This window comes from Phycodurus eques, chromosome 12, assembly GCF_024500275.1.
Source record: "Phycodurus eques isolate BA_2022a chromosome 12, UOR_Pequ_1.1, whole genome shotgun sequence".
In the NCBI taxonomy this organism is placed as follows: Eukaryota; Metazoa; Chordata; class Actinopteri; order Syngnathiformes; family Syngnathidae; genus Phycodurus; species Phycodurus eques.
The window spans coordinates 11,158,309-11,173,520 of NC_084536.1; the positions used below are offsets into that span (position 1 = coordinate 11,158,309).

Consider the following 15,212-nt stretch of genomic DNA (forward strand, 5'->3'; position numbering starts at 1 on the left):
TAAACCATCTCACTACAAACAGTCAATCAGCCAACTTATCAATATCTCCAAGTGGGTTTTTTTGTTTTAGGTCCATCATGGGCTTTGTGAGCCGAGAGAAAATTAAGGAGCTGTTACAGGAAAAAAAGACGGGCACCTTCTTGCTCCGCTTCAGTGAAAGCAACCAAGATGGTGCCATCTCCTTCAGCTGGGTGGAACACTATAATGGAGGTACGCCATTGGTGGATGCACAGGTTATTGATGTACCTTCTGCCATCTAGTGGAAGCGTATTTAATGGTACCACCTGTCGGTGGCATAGCTAGATGAACAAAGATTATTTGTAGTGAGTAAATAATAATTTTGGGACCCATTAAGTGAAATTAAATCATTTACCGCATCATGCCTGACAATCTCAAATGCACAGTAGTTGGAAATCACTGCTCCATACAATCGTATACAAGACCACTATATGCTATCGGTCTTTCATTATTATTAAACCCCATTTGTTATGTAGGTGAACAACGGTGTTACCTGTGTATTACAAGAACTGTCTTAAAAAAGGTAAAAATACTAAATTGGTTAGAGTACCCCAAGAACTACCACCTACTTTTCCACACTCTTTTTTTTTTTAGCCTTATTGAAATCTGTTTTGAGGATGGAGCTTAGACCGATGTGTTCCAGTGCTATAAAAAGGGACTTGCCCCCTTCTCAAATTCTTATTTTTTTTGGGGGGGGGATAGTTTCCCCAATTTGCTTTAGATCATCAAACAAATGTAAATATCAGACAAAGATAACCCATGTAAACAAAATGCAATGGAAGGTGTGTGTCTCGTTACATCTGCCGAAAATGTAGCACAACATTTCAAAGAAAGAACATCATACCAACAATCAAGCATGGTGGTAGTCTGATGGTCTGGGGCTGCTTTGCTCCTACGGGACCTGGACAACTTGCTGTGATTTGAACCGTCAATTCTGCACTTTACCAGAAAATCCTGAAGGAGAATGTTCGGCCATCAGTTTGTGACCTCAAGCTGAAGCGCGTTCTGCAGCAGGAAAACGGTCCAAAACACACCAGCAAGTCAACTTCTGAATGGCCTTTGAAAAAAATAATGTAATTTTAAAAATGAAGGTTTCGGATTGGCCTAATCAAAGTCCGACCTTGAATCTGATTGAAATGCTCTGGCAAGACTAAAAAGACAGTCCATGCTAAAAAAAAAAAATTCTCCAGTGTTCCTGAATTCAAACAATTCTGCAAGGAAGAGTGGGCCAAAATATCTCCACAGTGATGTGAAAGACTCATTGCCAGTCATAGAAAACAGCTGATTTCAGTGGTTGCTGCTGAGGATGACCCAACAAATTATTAGGTTTAGGGGGAAATTATTTTTCACACAGGGCCAGATAGCTTTGAATATATATATATATATATATATATATATATATATATATATATATTTCATAATAAATAAAAACTGCATTTTATGTTTACTTGGCTTATCTTTGATATTAATTTTTTGATGATTTTAAACAAAGTAAGGAACCTATGGAAAACAAAAAATAAGAATTTGAAAAAGGTGCAAATACTTTTGAATGGCACGGTATTTCAGGACCGATAGCGATACCTAAGCGTGTCACGATTTAAAAAAAAAAAAAAAAAAATTCCAACAACTATCACGATATATGATGATATTGCTGTTTTTTTTAAATTCCTCTGAAATCATAAAAAATAAGAGCCGCTTTTAAATCATTATTTTTATTATTATAATTTCCCTTCTTGTTTCTCTATTCAATTATTTTTCTTTATTCTGTGATCTGGATCCCCCTGGGTGTACAATAAAGAATAAAGAGCTGCAAGACTAGCCTGGTTTACATGGAGCCTTCCATTCCGATTGTAATCGGTTTAGAAGCCCAAACCGAATGAAAATGCTCCACATAAACCCTCAATCAGAATAAACAAGCCAAATCCATTCGGTTTCACAGGGGTGGAATATTCCTTTTGCCAAACCGATCAAAAGTAAATGTTTCTCCATGTATACTGTCATTCAGAATAGCTCTCTGAGCGCATGCTTCGTCTCGATGTAAATGCGCGGTGACGTCCTCATTCACGCACAGCGTAAATATGATGGAGATCTTGTTCTCAAGTACTTATAAGTTGTTTTTGTGAAGCATTTTTATTTTTTTATATAAATGTGTAAAAAAACGATCCAAACTGCTGTGCTGAATAGACGACGGACCTCCACCTTGATCGATGACGTGACGTTCTTGTAAACCCAGCTTCTGTGTGATTGGTCCGCTGAAGACGAGCCGTTCACCTGTAAATCAAATATTCGTTGCCGTTCGCTGTAGTCAACTACTCAGAAGCTCTGACATTTCATCAGTTTGGAGTCGGTGAAGCGAGCTGTTTAGCTCCTTAACTCGCCAGCTAAAAGTTACCGTCTGTATCTTCAGAGGCACAAGTGCACTCGATTGAGCCCTACACTAAAACGGAGCTGGCAAACACTCCGATGCCCGACATGATTTACGACTTCAACCCCAGAGTTCAGGGCAACATCCGAAGGAATCCTCTGCTCTATCTTTACCCGGAGGTGGACAAAGACGCTGCTTTCAGACGCTACTACACCCGCTCTGGTATGCGCAATGATCTCATTCTGCTTAGTAAACATGTTTGTAGCTCATTTGAAACCAGTGTTTGGGATGTTGGGCTTTGGGGTGAAATCTCAGCATGACCCTTAAAAACCTTTTCAGGTGAACTTAATTTGAACCGCTCAAAACTTGAATGTTCAACTGTTCAGTGTTTCAGTTAAGGCTGCTACTAACGATTATTTTAATAAACGATTAAGCTGTTGATTTTTATTTTTTTTATTTTATTTTTTTCCCCCTGCAATGAATCGGATTAAAGAAATATATTTTTTATTTCCACCCCTTCTATTCAGAAGCAGGACATTATTTCAGATGAACAATGCAGAAAATGCAAAAACATTAACTGATTATGATTCAGTTACTGGTTTGGTCTGTAACTCGTCAGAAAATAGGCAAAATATTGATCATTGTTTTTCAAAGTAAAAGCAGATGTTTTCAAATGTCTTATTTTGATTCAACACCAAGAGAATCAGTCCACTTTCATGGAGGCCTACAGGAATCTGATAATATTCACTGTTAAGAGGTTGAAATTTTGAGGATTTGGACGATTTTAAGTTAAACGAGCTCTAAATGATGAATCGATTAGGCTGTCGATTAACGCGATGATCGATCAGGTATCAATTAATTGATTAATTGTTGCACCTCTTGTTTCAGTACTTTGTGGTCCTCTTTCTGTCCTCTAACACAACATTCATAACAGGTGTTTGACCCCTAAATGGACCAATGTGTTTCCTGGTTCAATTAGAAATGATATTTATTTAAGAGTCCTCTACATCATGCTGTTCATATTTTGACATAAGACCATGACGGCGCCTGACAATTGCGCAACAGTAGCTCACCATCAAACAGGAAGTGGTGGCCACTGAGCTTAGAGTGTCACAGAGTGTCATCAGGTGCGGGCAACCGAGATACAGAGGGACTGGAAGAGTCACAGAAAGGCATAACGGTGGACGTCCTTAGAAATGGTTATGGATCAAACACGGGTTGTGAATTTCGCTGTTCATCTCCATGTTAGAGAACAGCAAGTTGTGCAAAAAGTACAGAAACAATTGGACATGTCACTTCAACAGTTTGGAGAAGGTCATGTGTAAAGGTTAGCGTACATTTTGGGTTGATCCTGAAACTTCACCCCAAAGGGCAATATTCCTAACTTTTTGTGAGTTGTGTACTGTAGTGTATTAATGTGTACAAAATGTATGTAAATGTCTTATCTGTGCAGGTAAGGTGGCACCTAAGCCCGATCCTGGTTATTTGCAACGAAAACCTATCAATGTGACAGAGTACGTATGATATAGTATATCAGTATATCCTGTATATATTTACGTTGTCTTTTTTTTTATATGTGAGTGTACAGACAGACGTGGTTCTATGTTAATTGACGGACGTTCACAGAAACCTACCGTAGCCTTTAACATAAAAAAAAAAAAATTAAAAAAAAAAAGCTGAATTTCTTTGTGGAAATGTTGCTGTTTCTTTTTTCCCCCAGTATGCCAACGCCTCCCCCTTCTCCACCACCACAAATGCCCATGATGGACATGTTCCCCTCAATGGCTGGCACGGATGTGAGTTTGACTTCCCTACATCCCCTTTTTTAAGATTGTAAATAATCTCATTCTGTTTGTCTTCCCACAGGACTACAATTGCCAAGAGTTGGAGATTTTGAATTTCCCTGACCTGCCCTTATCCGAGCAATATCAAGTTTGTGACTTCAGCTCCATCGGAAAAGATTTGAAGCAAGATATTTACGAATAGGATTGGGCATTTGGTGATGTGTTCGCTGCATGCACCACATGCCTGGATCCAGTCATTCGCAGGCGACTTGAGTGCTGCTTCCACAGGTGAAAATACCGTGTATCCCCGCCTAGTCACAGTTCACTTGCCTTTTTGGTTTTGGGCGCTTTCTGTAATGTCTAAAATACCACAAGATGCCACTGAAGTTCTGTATAATAAGAAATAAGTCATTGGTGTCAAAGAAGTATGTTGATGTGATGCATCTCAATCGAAAGACGAGCTTTGTATGTTTGGGGGAGACCTAAGTTTAGCCCGGGTCATTAGCAGAAATTATGGCGTCATAAGTGTATGTGCATTTTTTTCTAACCATATCCTCTGTAAACCATTTTTTTTTAAAGATAAAGTTTTAAGATGAGTTTGAAATGATGAAGTGTTTTGGGGTCATATAGGGCTACAGTTGAAACTCTTAATGTAGGCAATGAAGAATCATTTTCAGAGGGTCGTCAATATCCCGTGTGGTTTTTCGCTAATCGCAGCAGGGCTGTCTGTATTACTGTACATCCGCACCCTTTTTTTTTTTAGACTGGCCTTGAAAAGTAGCCACCTCTAGTCGTCATGGTAACAAGTCTTATATTATATGACCAATCTTTGACGGCAGTTCTTGTAATACGTAAGTAACGCTGCTGGTCACACCTATATTACGAATGATTAGTAATAAAGAACGACCAAAGGGGTAAATTTCATATAATTTGATTAATAACGCCTTGGTTTTATATGAGAAAATATTTGTCTCCCATGCTGAAACAGCCACACTTAAAGTCCTATTTTTATAAAGTTATTGATTATTTAAAATGTTACACCAAAATAGTAAATTCAATAACTTAAAAAAAAATCAAACAATTATAACAACTTCAATTTTGGCACAGCCTTGTTGATAAAACCCACTGACTGCGCATATGATGGTGGCCCACTGAAATACATTAATTACTTGCATAACGGTAAAGACATAAACAACTTGATACCAAGCACGAGTTGCACAATTTACATTCGTTGCCCTTCAAACTCTGCAGATACAAGTGCATGAAACACTCTTACAATCATAATAACGGTAAAGACCTAATTATTCGGACACTTTTACAAATTCATACATACCATAGAAATACATCTATTTTGCTGTCTGCTATTTTGTGAATGCAGTAAAAAAAAAAAAAAACCTCTTTAAGACTAAGATGCATTTACATTAGTTTTTCATGGGAACGGCATATTAGGAAGAAGAATCCTATATATAAAAAAATGTAATGTAATTAGCCTCTTCAGAAAATATGTTGCAAATCATGAAACTTAATTAGAACATTTAGGGGACATAACTGATGACATTTTTTGCTCTAAAAAGTGTCAACAATATTCCTTAACCTTTTTTTCTTTTTTTTTTTCTTTTTTTCTTTTCTTCTTTGAAACAATTGAACTTTTGAATGATAACTGTCGAAAAAAAATCAGCGACAGTAATCCCTCGTTTATCGCTGGGGTTAGGTTCCGGACCACCTCCGCAATAGATGAAATCCCCAAAGTAGCAACCACATATTTTTGGTATTATTGATACGTATTTTAAAGCTGTATGAACCTCCCTAGACTCTTTTAATATTCTTCCCCACGCTCGTATTAACCTCTTATATCCTCTTATAAACACTTTCTGTATGAACCCCATATAAACTCTTAAATATATAGTAATTCACAGTAGTACTGTGAATTATGTGCAATATGAAAAACCAAGTCCGCAATGCACTGAATTCGCAATCGGTGAGACGCGATATAGCGAGCGAACACTGTACTCACTTAAGTAAAAAATTTCTACACCGCTTATCCTCACTAGAGTTGCAGGTATGCTGGAGCCTATCCCAGCTAACTGCGGGCATATATATAAAGGAAGCCAATATGAATAAATATGAATATGAAGCCAATATGAATAAATATATATATTTATATATATGATATGATATGAGTGCGTGCGTGCGTGTCAGCAAACTTCACAAGATCAAGCCACCGTCAATTCATATTGGCTTCCTTTGCAGTGGAAAGACCATATCAATCGGTTTCACTAATGCTCCATTAAGCTGGTTTGCAAACCACCAGTAGACCCCAGAGAAATACAACACGAAGGACAATACATTAGGTACAGTTGTGTTTTGTGCTCGCATTTTTAATTTTGTGGAGAGCAAATGTTATTACCGTGTTTTTATACAGTACAATCCTGTTGAGTGCAATTTTTCTTATAAAATCATTTGGGGGGCGGGGCCTGGAATGGATTAGTTACATTTTCATCATTTCAATGGGGAAAAATTATTTGCGATATGAGCATGGTCACAGAACAAATTAAATTTGTATCTTAAGCAACCATATATATATATATATATATATATATATATAACTTTTTTGAACTGGTCAATTTGATCTGCAAATTAAAAGGAATTCTGTGGGGTTTACATTTTTGGAACATTTGTAAAATAACCACAGAATACCGGGATTAGCATTTTGGAAACTTTCGTGCTAAGTTTTTTTACAACCACAAAGATGTGACTTCCAGTATGCTCGTTTACTGCGAAAATGGAATGTGTCAAGTTGCGGGTTATTGTGCTTGCCGATTTACCTTGGGATGAAATGGCGGCCATTTTACATTTCTTTTCAAATGACACTTCACGAAAACAGAAATAATCAGTCGTCGAAAAAATAAATCCATCTAACATCTTAGTTGTACATCATCATAAAAAGTCACTTCAGCGTCTATTGCAAGTGGAGTTCTTTTCCAAAACGCCATAAATCCATTTAGAAAAATTATTTACCCAAATTTTGTAAACAATTTTATTTTAGTCTGAATAAAGTTAATTGAGTTAACATAAGTTAAAATTATATACGATGACTGGCATTAGTTGTTTTTTGTTTGTTTGTTTTTTTCTGCTTTTATTTTGTTTTGGAAAAGAGCTCTTCAAGTCATACCGAAAAATATATTTCAAATACATTCTTCTTCGTGTGAGTTGATAAATAGGTAGAATGCTCTATAAAAAAAAAAAAACCTCATCCTGACAAAACCACTCTTCAAAATTCCAATAAACTTCTCAACAAATATGCAACGGTAATACAATTCATCAACATTTCCGTTTTCACGCACAGCAATGACCACAGTGAGAAAACGCTCAACACACCAAAAACACAGAACAATTCCAACAGCAATAATAGATGACATATTCAGGTTTTATACGCTTCTTTACATACTAAAGGTAATGTATAACGTCCACTCACACGGCAATATGCAGCCTGAAAGTGAAGCGTCCAAACCAGAGGCAAAACTGACTGGCCCTCCTACAGCAGACTGTCCAAACTCTTCTCTGCGCTCTCCTTGTCGCCGGAGTCGTCGGCCGGCCGCTCTTTGTCGCTGTGCGGCTGCAGGATGGCCACCACGTCATGGTGGCCGAAGTGCACGGCCTCGTCCATCGGCGTGTTACCCCACCTGTACACAGCAGTGCAGTACATTTGTTAAGCACTGTAATGTTAAATGCTTGGAAAGCAAAAAACAAACAAAACATTCATCCATTTTCAATCGCGCATGTCCTTATTAGGGTCACAGGTGAGTTGGAGTCTATCTCAGCAGAGTTTCGGTGAGAGGCGGGGTACACACCGGACAATCGTAGGGCACATATATATATATATATATATATATATATATATATATATATATATACACATATATAATTCAGACATACGAGAGCCCTTCAGGACTTTTTGACCATCATATTGATGTCATATTGACCATCGTAATCTTCAGCTTGAAGCCTTTGAACAGCCTGAAGTCGGTTCTGGGAAAGATTTATCACTCTTTGAAGCATCTGCTGAATCGAGCTTTGCGCCAACACCTGTTCGAGGAGTTCGGTGTTTTCATTAATGGTGGTAGTTGTGTGGTTTGTCAAAAACATCTTGTTTCAAGAAAATTGCCATGGATAACATAAATTGTACTGTGCGTAGGAGCAGAGTGACAGCCATAAAGCTTCTCAAACTGGCTCTCAACTGCAGTCGGGGACAGAAAAAGTTTGCCCCCCAGCAAGTTTGCAACGCGGCTCCGAAGTCAATTGAGCCAATTGATATGCTTACAAAAATGACAGAGATATTACATTACATTACACACAAACCCAAATACAAATATTTTCATTTACAGCATTTAATTGCTGAAACAGGTCCAGTGTTTTTGTTTTTTATTTTCTTTGTGCAGTTTATTTTCATTTTAGAAAGACCTCATTTAAGTGCTTGAATTTTTTATTTTTTATTTTTTTTTTTGCATAATATTTTTCCCAATACAAGCCGTGGCACATAGAGCGTATCCCATCAGTCACCCACCTGTCTCTGGGGACCGGGTTGACCTTACAGGCCTCCAGCAGGAAACGCGCAACCTCTGTGTGACCTGGAAGCACAATTTCAGTCACAGCCATTTAAACTGCATTCTCTAGGGGGTTTATCGTAATCTCTCGTGTATAATACCCATGTATAATACACACCGCCAAAGTTGACCTAAAAATTCTGGAAAACCCTTCTACCTATGTACAATGCATTTTTACATTGCATGATTTTGCTTGTACCCGTCTGATCAAAACATCTGTATTTTGTTACTTTTTAAAAAATCATTATTCTGAAGCACTTTATTTGAACACGTAATACTTTTTTAAATTTACTTGCTCTTATTTTGAAATTCACAGCCCTACTTTTATTTATTAAATTAGAAAACACACAGTTGTGCTCATATGTTCGATTACCCAGGCAGAATTTGTAAGATGGGTACAATTCTTTAAAGAAAACGAAGGACCAGGCGAAACATATTTAATTTTATTTTATTGGGATTCTAATGAAACAGTCAAGCATTTCAGAAAAGGACTATCATTAAAAAAAAAAAAACATAACCACAAAGAAATGAATGATGGTTGTTGTTGTTCAGTCATATTTAAAAAAAATAAAATAATAAAACAACAATATTTCACAAATTCTGCCAGGGTATGGAAACTTATGAGCACAACTGTACATATATGTAGTTGTACCCCTGTCATATTGGAATGAAAGTGTAGGCTACACCTTTTTTATAACCACTAGGTGGCGGTGGCACATTAGAATGAAAGTGTACACCTTTCTCATAACATCTAGGTGGCGGTGGCATTTTGGAGTGAAAGTGTACAGCTTTTTCATAACCACTAGATGGCGGCATATATTTATAAAATCCATCCATCCATCCATTTTCTGAGCCGCTTCTCCTCACTAGGGTCGCGGGCGTGCTGGAGCCTATCCCAGCTGTCATCGGGCAGGAGGCGGGGTACACCCTGAACTGGTTGCCAGCCAATCGCAGGGCACATATAAACAAACAACCATTTGCACTCACATTCACACCTACGGGCAATTTAGAGTTGTCAATTAAACTACCATTTTTCCATCTATTCCCATGCATAATGCGCACTAATGACTTTTGAAAATTTTTGGGGGAGAAAAAATGTGCATTATACATGAGAAATTACGCTAAGTCTGAGGATTGACTTGGCTAGTCTAAAATCTTTCACCCCCGATGGACGGCTCGGTTACAAATTAAATAGTATACAGTAAATATAGTCTTCTGCTGGCAAAATGCCAGAATTCTAAATTGAGTAATACGTTTTTCTGTATGCAAATGTATGGCTTCCGATGCTCCTCCGCAATTGGCGACTTTCGGCTTTGTTTGTTGTTGAATTTGATAGTTGATTGTATTTAGCAAAAACGGTAGTTCATGTTATTAGCACTTAACCTTTTGTTAAACATTTGAAAGGCATGTGTCTTGCTTGCATTTCATTGGTTTTGGTATCTTAATTGAGGACTGCGCTCCACTGGTCTGTCAATGTTAGTTCCTTTCTCCGGTGTCAAATGGGTTGTTGCATACATTTCGATGTTGCTTAAGGCAACAAAACATTAAAAAATAATGAAAATAATAAGTTAGATTTGGGCACGCTACCCTCAGCTGCCGCCACATGGAGGGCTGTTCTGGAATCGTAGTCCCTCTGCTCCATGTCCATAGATGACAAGGCAAACCTGCACACAAATATGTTTGTTTAACCCTCCTCTTCTGGCATATGGGCTGAAATGAGGTGCATGTGTATGACATATAACAGGAATGAGTGGATAGGATTTGAAAAGAAATTGTCCACTTACAGTATACATTTTGATATTCCCATCGGGACTTTTCACTTCCAGGTTAATTAATTTAATATCGCATGTGTGGGCAGCTGGTTAGCACATCTGCCTCACAGTTCTGAGGACCGGGGTTCAAATCCCGGCCCCGCCTGCGTGGGTTTTCTCCGGTTTCCTCCCACATCCCAAATACATGCGTGGTAGGTTGATTGAAAACTCTAAATTGCCCATAGGTCTGACTGTGTGTGTTAATGGTTGTATGATTATATGTGCCCTGCGATTGGCTGGCGACCAGTTCAGGGTGTACCCCGCTGACGATTGCTGGGATAGGCTCCAGTACGCCCGCGACCCTAGCGAGGATAAAGCGGAATGGAAGATGAATGAATGAATGAATAGCATGTATGGACAGGAGTACTGTATGTAAATTTAAAAAATAAATAAACAAAATAAAAGGCAAAAATATATAATTTTGTATTAAACCCGTGTGTCAATTTGACCTGCATGGTTTTAAGTATAGCTATGAAAAGCTGCAATAAAATTCAATGATAAAATGTTAAATTATTTTCATGTTTGAAAATAAAAAAATATTTATAAAATAAATGAATTTAATAAATAATGAAATTTAAAAAAATGTAAACAGTAATATATGCGCAGAAATTTGATCCATAGAGTTTTAACATCTTTTTTTTTTCCTTCTTCTTCTTCTTATTATGTAGTTTAAATTGACCTAGAGGTTTGAACATCCATCCATCCATTTTCTGAGTCGCTTCTCCTCACTAGGGTCGCGGGCGTGCCGGAGCCTATCCCAGCTGTCATCGGGCAGGAGGCGGGGTACACCCAGAACTGGTTGCCAGCCAATCGCAGGGCACATAGAAACAAACAACCATTCGCACTCACAGTCACAGTCACACCTACGGGCAATTTAGAGTCTCCAATTAATGCTTGTTTTTGGGATGTGGGAGGAAACCAGAGTGCCCGGAGAAAACCTACGCAGGCACGGGGAGAACATGCAAACTCCACACAGGTGGGGACGGGGATTGAACCCCGCACCTCAGAACTGTGAGGCTGACGCTCTAACCAGTCGGCCACCGTGCCGCCCGGTTTGAACATCTACATTTTTTAAATGTCAGCCAATGCGGGTCAATTTGACCAAGGGGGTTATAAAATCTGGATTTACTCAACCTCCAGAATCAGAATCACCTTTATTGGCTAAGTATGTTTAAAAAAACACAAGGAATTTATCTCTGGTAGGTGGAGCCACTGTAGTACCATAGCGGGTCAAATTTTTAAAATTTAGAGAATGAAACTTTAAAACATGCAACATGCATGCAAATTTGACCCACATAACGGAATGATTTAAAAAAGGAAGCATGTGTGTGTGCACTGTGGTTCACCTCCTCAGCGCGGAGACATCTCCTGTGTAGGCGGCAAACAGCAAGTTAATGACAGACTTGACCTGAAGACACAAACCACAGTCGCAATTGGTCATTTTAGGACCTTCTTCACTTGTGTCCCTATTAGGAAGCTAGAAAAGTTGTTATAAGCTCTTCAAAAATGATGATTACTTTTTCTTATGTACTGGGAAGTTCTTGCTAATGCTATTGCTGTCTTGTCATTGCTTTTTCCTTGTGTTTGTTGCCTCTCTTCTCTTGTCTGTCCCCTCTGCAGCTGCATACTAGATGTGTTGTTCTTGCGTTGTGTCCTCTGTCCCCTCTAAAAACCAAATATGGTGGTGCCTTGACTTACAAGTTTAATTCATCATTCACCATGGCCACGCCTGTAACTCAAAACATTTCATATTTCCCCATTGAAATGCCATGACTCCATTCCAGCCCCCCCGTAAAACGCCAACAAAAAATGTTGTGGCGTTTTTTTAATAAGAAAAATAGCAATCTACAATATTATACTTTATGAAAACATACAAAAATAACTGTTAAATTGAATGCAATGAGTGCTGCTCATTCGGGTGAGCACTCTTTGGCCACTTGAGGGCTGTACAATACAAAGATCGTAGGTTTGGTGATGAAATACAGAAGACTATGGCAACTCGACTGCAGTAATATCAGTCGTTTTTCACTGAGGATAAAGAATAAACGAATATTGTGAATATTGTTGATTGTCTGTCTACATGTGTTGCTACTGTTTGTGTTCAAACATGAGTTGTTTAAAGGTACAGTATGTAACTTTCAACTTAAGTATGACGTAGGCAACGCATGTTATGGCCCTTATTTGTGATTTGAACATTGTTACTATGTTTTGAAGGACATGCGCCATTTCCGTGCCATCATTTGCAGTGCGCCACCAACCAGGCCGGCGTGGGAAATGAATAGGGCATTCACTAAATATAAAAAAATAAGATACTGACAAATACAGCAAGATATTAGCGAATCTGAATGGTTTAATCAGCATTGTGTCATCACCTCTAGTCGTGGCTTGGGTGAAAATGACTATTTTTTTAATAAAAAAAAAAAAAAAAAAGTTGTGGATTACAGATTTAAAGATTTATAATTATGGGAACATCAATGTTAGTCCTCTCCTTGAGCCGTCACCTTATTGTGGTGGAGGGGTTTGTGTGTCCCAATGACCCTAGGAGCTAAGTTGTCAGGCCTTCACGCCCCTGGTAGGGTCACCCATGGCAAACAGGTCCTAAGTGAGGGACCAGACAAAGCATGGCTCCAAAAACCCCTATGACAAACAAAATAAATGGATCTAGGTTTCCCTTGCCAGGACGCGGGTCACCGGGGCCCTCCTCTGGAGCCAGGCATGGAGGTGGGGCTCGAAGGCCTGCACCCATGGGGCCCGGCAAGGTCCCCGAGGGTGCATGGGAGTTCGCCCAACCAGTCTACATGTGTTTTGTGGACTTGTGTCCCTCGTGGAGTCCTGTGGGGGCTGCTTCAGGAGTATGGGGTACCAAACCACCTGATACGGGCTGCTCGGTCCCTGTACGACTGGTGTCAGAGTTTGGCACGCATTGCCGGCAGTAAGTCGGACTCGTTTCCAGTGAGGGTTGGAATCCGCCAAGGCTGCCCTTTGTCACCGATTCTGTTCATAACTTTTATGGACAGAATTTCTAGGCACAGCCGATGCATAGAGGGGGGCCGGTTTGGTGGTCTCAGTATTGCATCTCTGCTTTTTACAGATGATGTGGTTCGGTTGGCTTCATCAGGTCATGATCTCCAAATTTCACTGGAGTGGTCCGCACCAGAGTGCGAAGCGGCTGGCGTGAGAATCAGCACCTCTAAATCTGAGACCATGGTACTCATTCGGGAAAGAGTGGAATGCCCTCTACGGGTTGGGGAAGAGATCCTTCCCCAATTGGAGGAGTTCAAATATCTTGGGGTCTTGTTCACGAGTGAGGGAAGAATGGAACGGGAGATCGACAGGGGGATCGGTGTAGCGTCTGCAGTGATGCGGACTTTGTATCGGTCCGTTGTGGTGAAGGAGCTAAGCCGAAAGGCGAAGCTCTCGATGTACCGGTCGATCTACAGTCCTACCCTCACCTATGGTCACGAGCTGTGGGTCGTGACCGAAAGAACAAGATCCCGGCCGAAATGAGTTTCCTCCGCAGGGTATCCGGGCTCTCCCTTACAGATAGGGTGAAAAGCTCGGTCATCCGGAAGGGGCTCAGAGTAGATCCGCTGCTCCTCTGCATTGAGAGTAGCCAGTTGAGGTGGCTCGGGCATCTGTTTAGGATGCCTCCTGGACGCCTCTCTGGTGAGGTGTTCTGAGACCCCGGGGACGACTCAGGACACGCTGGAGAGACTACGTCTCTTGGCTTGCCTGAGAACACCTTGGGATCCCCTCGGAAGAGCTAGTGGAAGTGGCTGGGCTTCCCTGCTGAGGCTGCTGCCCCCGCAACCCGACCTCGGATAAGCGGAAGACAATGAATGGATGGATCAATGTTAGTTTTATTAGCTAGTCTTTTGCATGTTGCATTGTGTGTTAGCATTAAGCTAGCTGACTTTCGTAAAAGGCAAGTTATGTGGTTTTAAAAATACAAGGAGTAATTTTGTTTGTTATAGGTTTATCCATCCATCCATTTTCAGCACCGCTTATCCTGGTTAGGGTCGCGGGGCCTATCCCAGCTGACTTCGGGCAAATGGTGGACTACACCCTGAACTGGTCACCAGTCAGTCGCAGGACACATATAGACACGGACAACCATTCGCACTCGCATTCACACCGCCACTGAGTGGGAACTGAACCCACGCTGCGCGTACCAAAGTCAGGCAGGTGTACCACTACACCATCAGTGACTTGCTGTTTTAGGTTTACTTTTACCGTAAACTTCAACTGGGAATAAATAGCTTTAAGATTTTTTTTTAAGATTTTTTCACTATCGGGCAACAGCTGCATATTTCGTAGTTTTCAGCCACCATCCAGTGCTCGTATCTCAAATTTATGCTCAGAACCCACGAGAAAAATAATTGACTGAGCGATTGCTTATATATATATATATATATATAAATCAATAAGATTCCCACTGTATTACCAGGCATTGCAGTTGTTGTCGTTTGCTTTTGCTGTTTGTTCTCTTTTGTGTCACCGTTCCAAATACACGCTCCAAAGTGTTACCGCGACAGTTGTCGCTTTTTCCCTCCCCTTTCAGTCCCCTGCAAAAACTACAAGTTAGCAGTCATTGTTGTCCATTGCTATTGCTGTTTGTTCTTCCTCTTCT

The 15,212-nt window shown here is 39.9% G+C and overlaps 2 protein-coding genes across 3 annotated transcripts in view; one reads left to right on the forward strand and one right to left on the reverse strand.

Moving 5' to 3' along the window:
* The window catches only part of stat4 (signal transducer and activator of transcription 4), a 28,506-nt gene extending 23,743 nt beyond the window's left edge, over positions 1-4,763 (forward strand). Inside the window, exons 42-46 of the mRNA XM_061691994.1 lie at positions 71-210; positions 2,426-2,605; positions 3,837-3,897; positions 4,104-4,179; positions 4,250-4,763. Coding sequence (XP_061547978.1) covers positions 71-210; positions 2,426-2,605; positions 3,837-3,897; positions 4,104-4,179; positions 4,250-4,369 — 577 coding nt within the window. The 3' untranslated portion in view covers positions 4,370-4,763. The remainder of the gene's footprint in view (positions 1-70; positions 211-2,425; positions 2,606-3,836; positions 3,898-4,103; positions 4,180-4,249) is intronic.
* Positions 4,764-7,421: 2,658 nt separating this feature from the next.
* Positions 7,422-15,212, reverse strand: part of glsb (glutaminase b) — a 43,391-nt gene continuing 35,600 nt past the window's right edge. Inside the window, exons 15-18 of one of the 2 annotated variants that reach the window (XM_061692891.1) lie at positions 11,929-11,990; positions 10,359-10,435; positions 8,732-8,795; positions 7,422-7,850 (exon numbers count right to left, since the gene is read on the reverse strand). In XM_061692891.1, coding sequence (XP_061548875.1) covers positions 7,703-7,850; positions 8,732-8,795; positions 10,359-10,435; positions 11,929-11,990 — 351 coding nt within the window. In that variant the 3' untranslated portion in view covers positions 7,422-7,702. The remainder of the gene's footprint in view (positions 7,851-8,731; positions 8,796-10,358; positions 10,436-11,928; positions 11,991-15,212) is intronic. The other variant, XM_061692892.1, reaches the window with a different exon arrangement.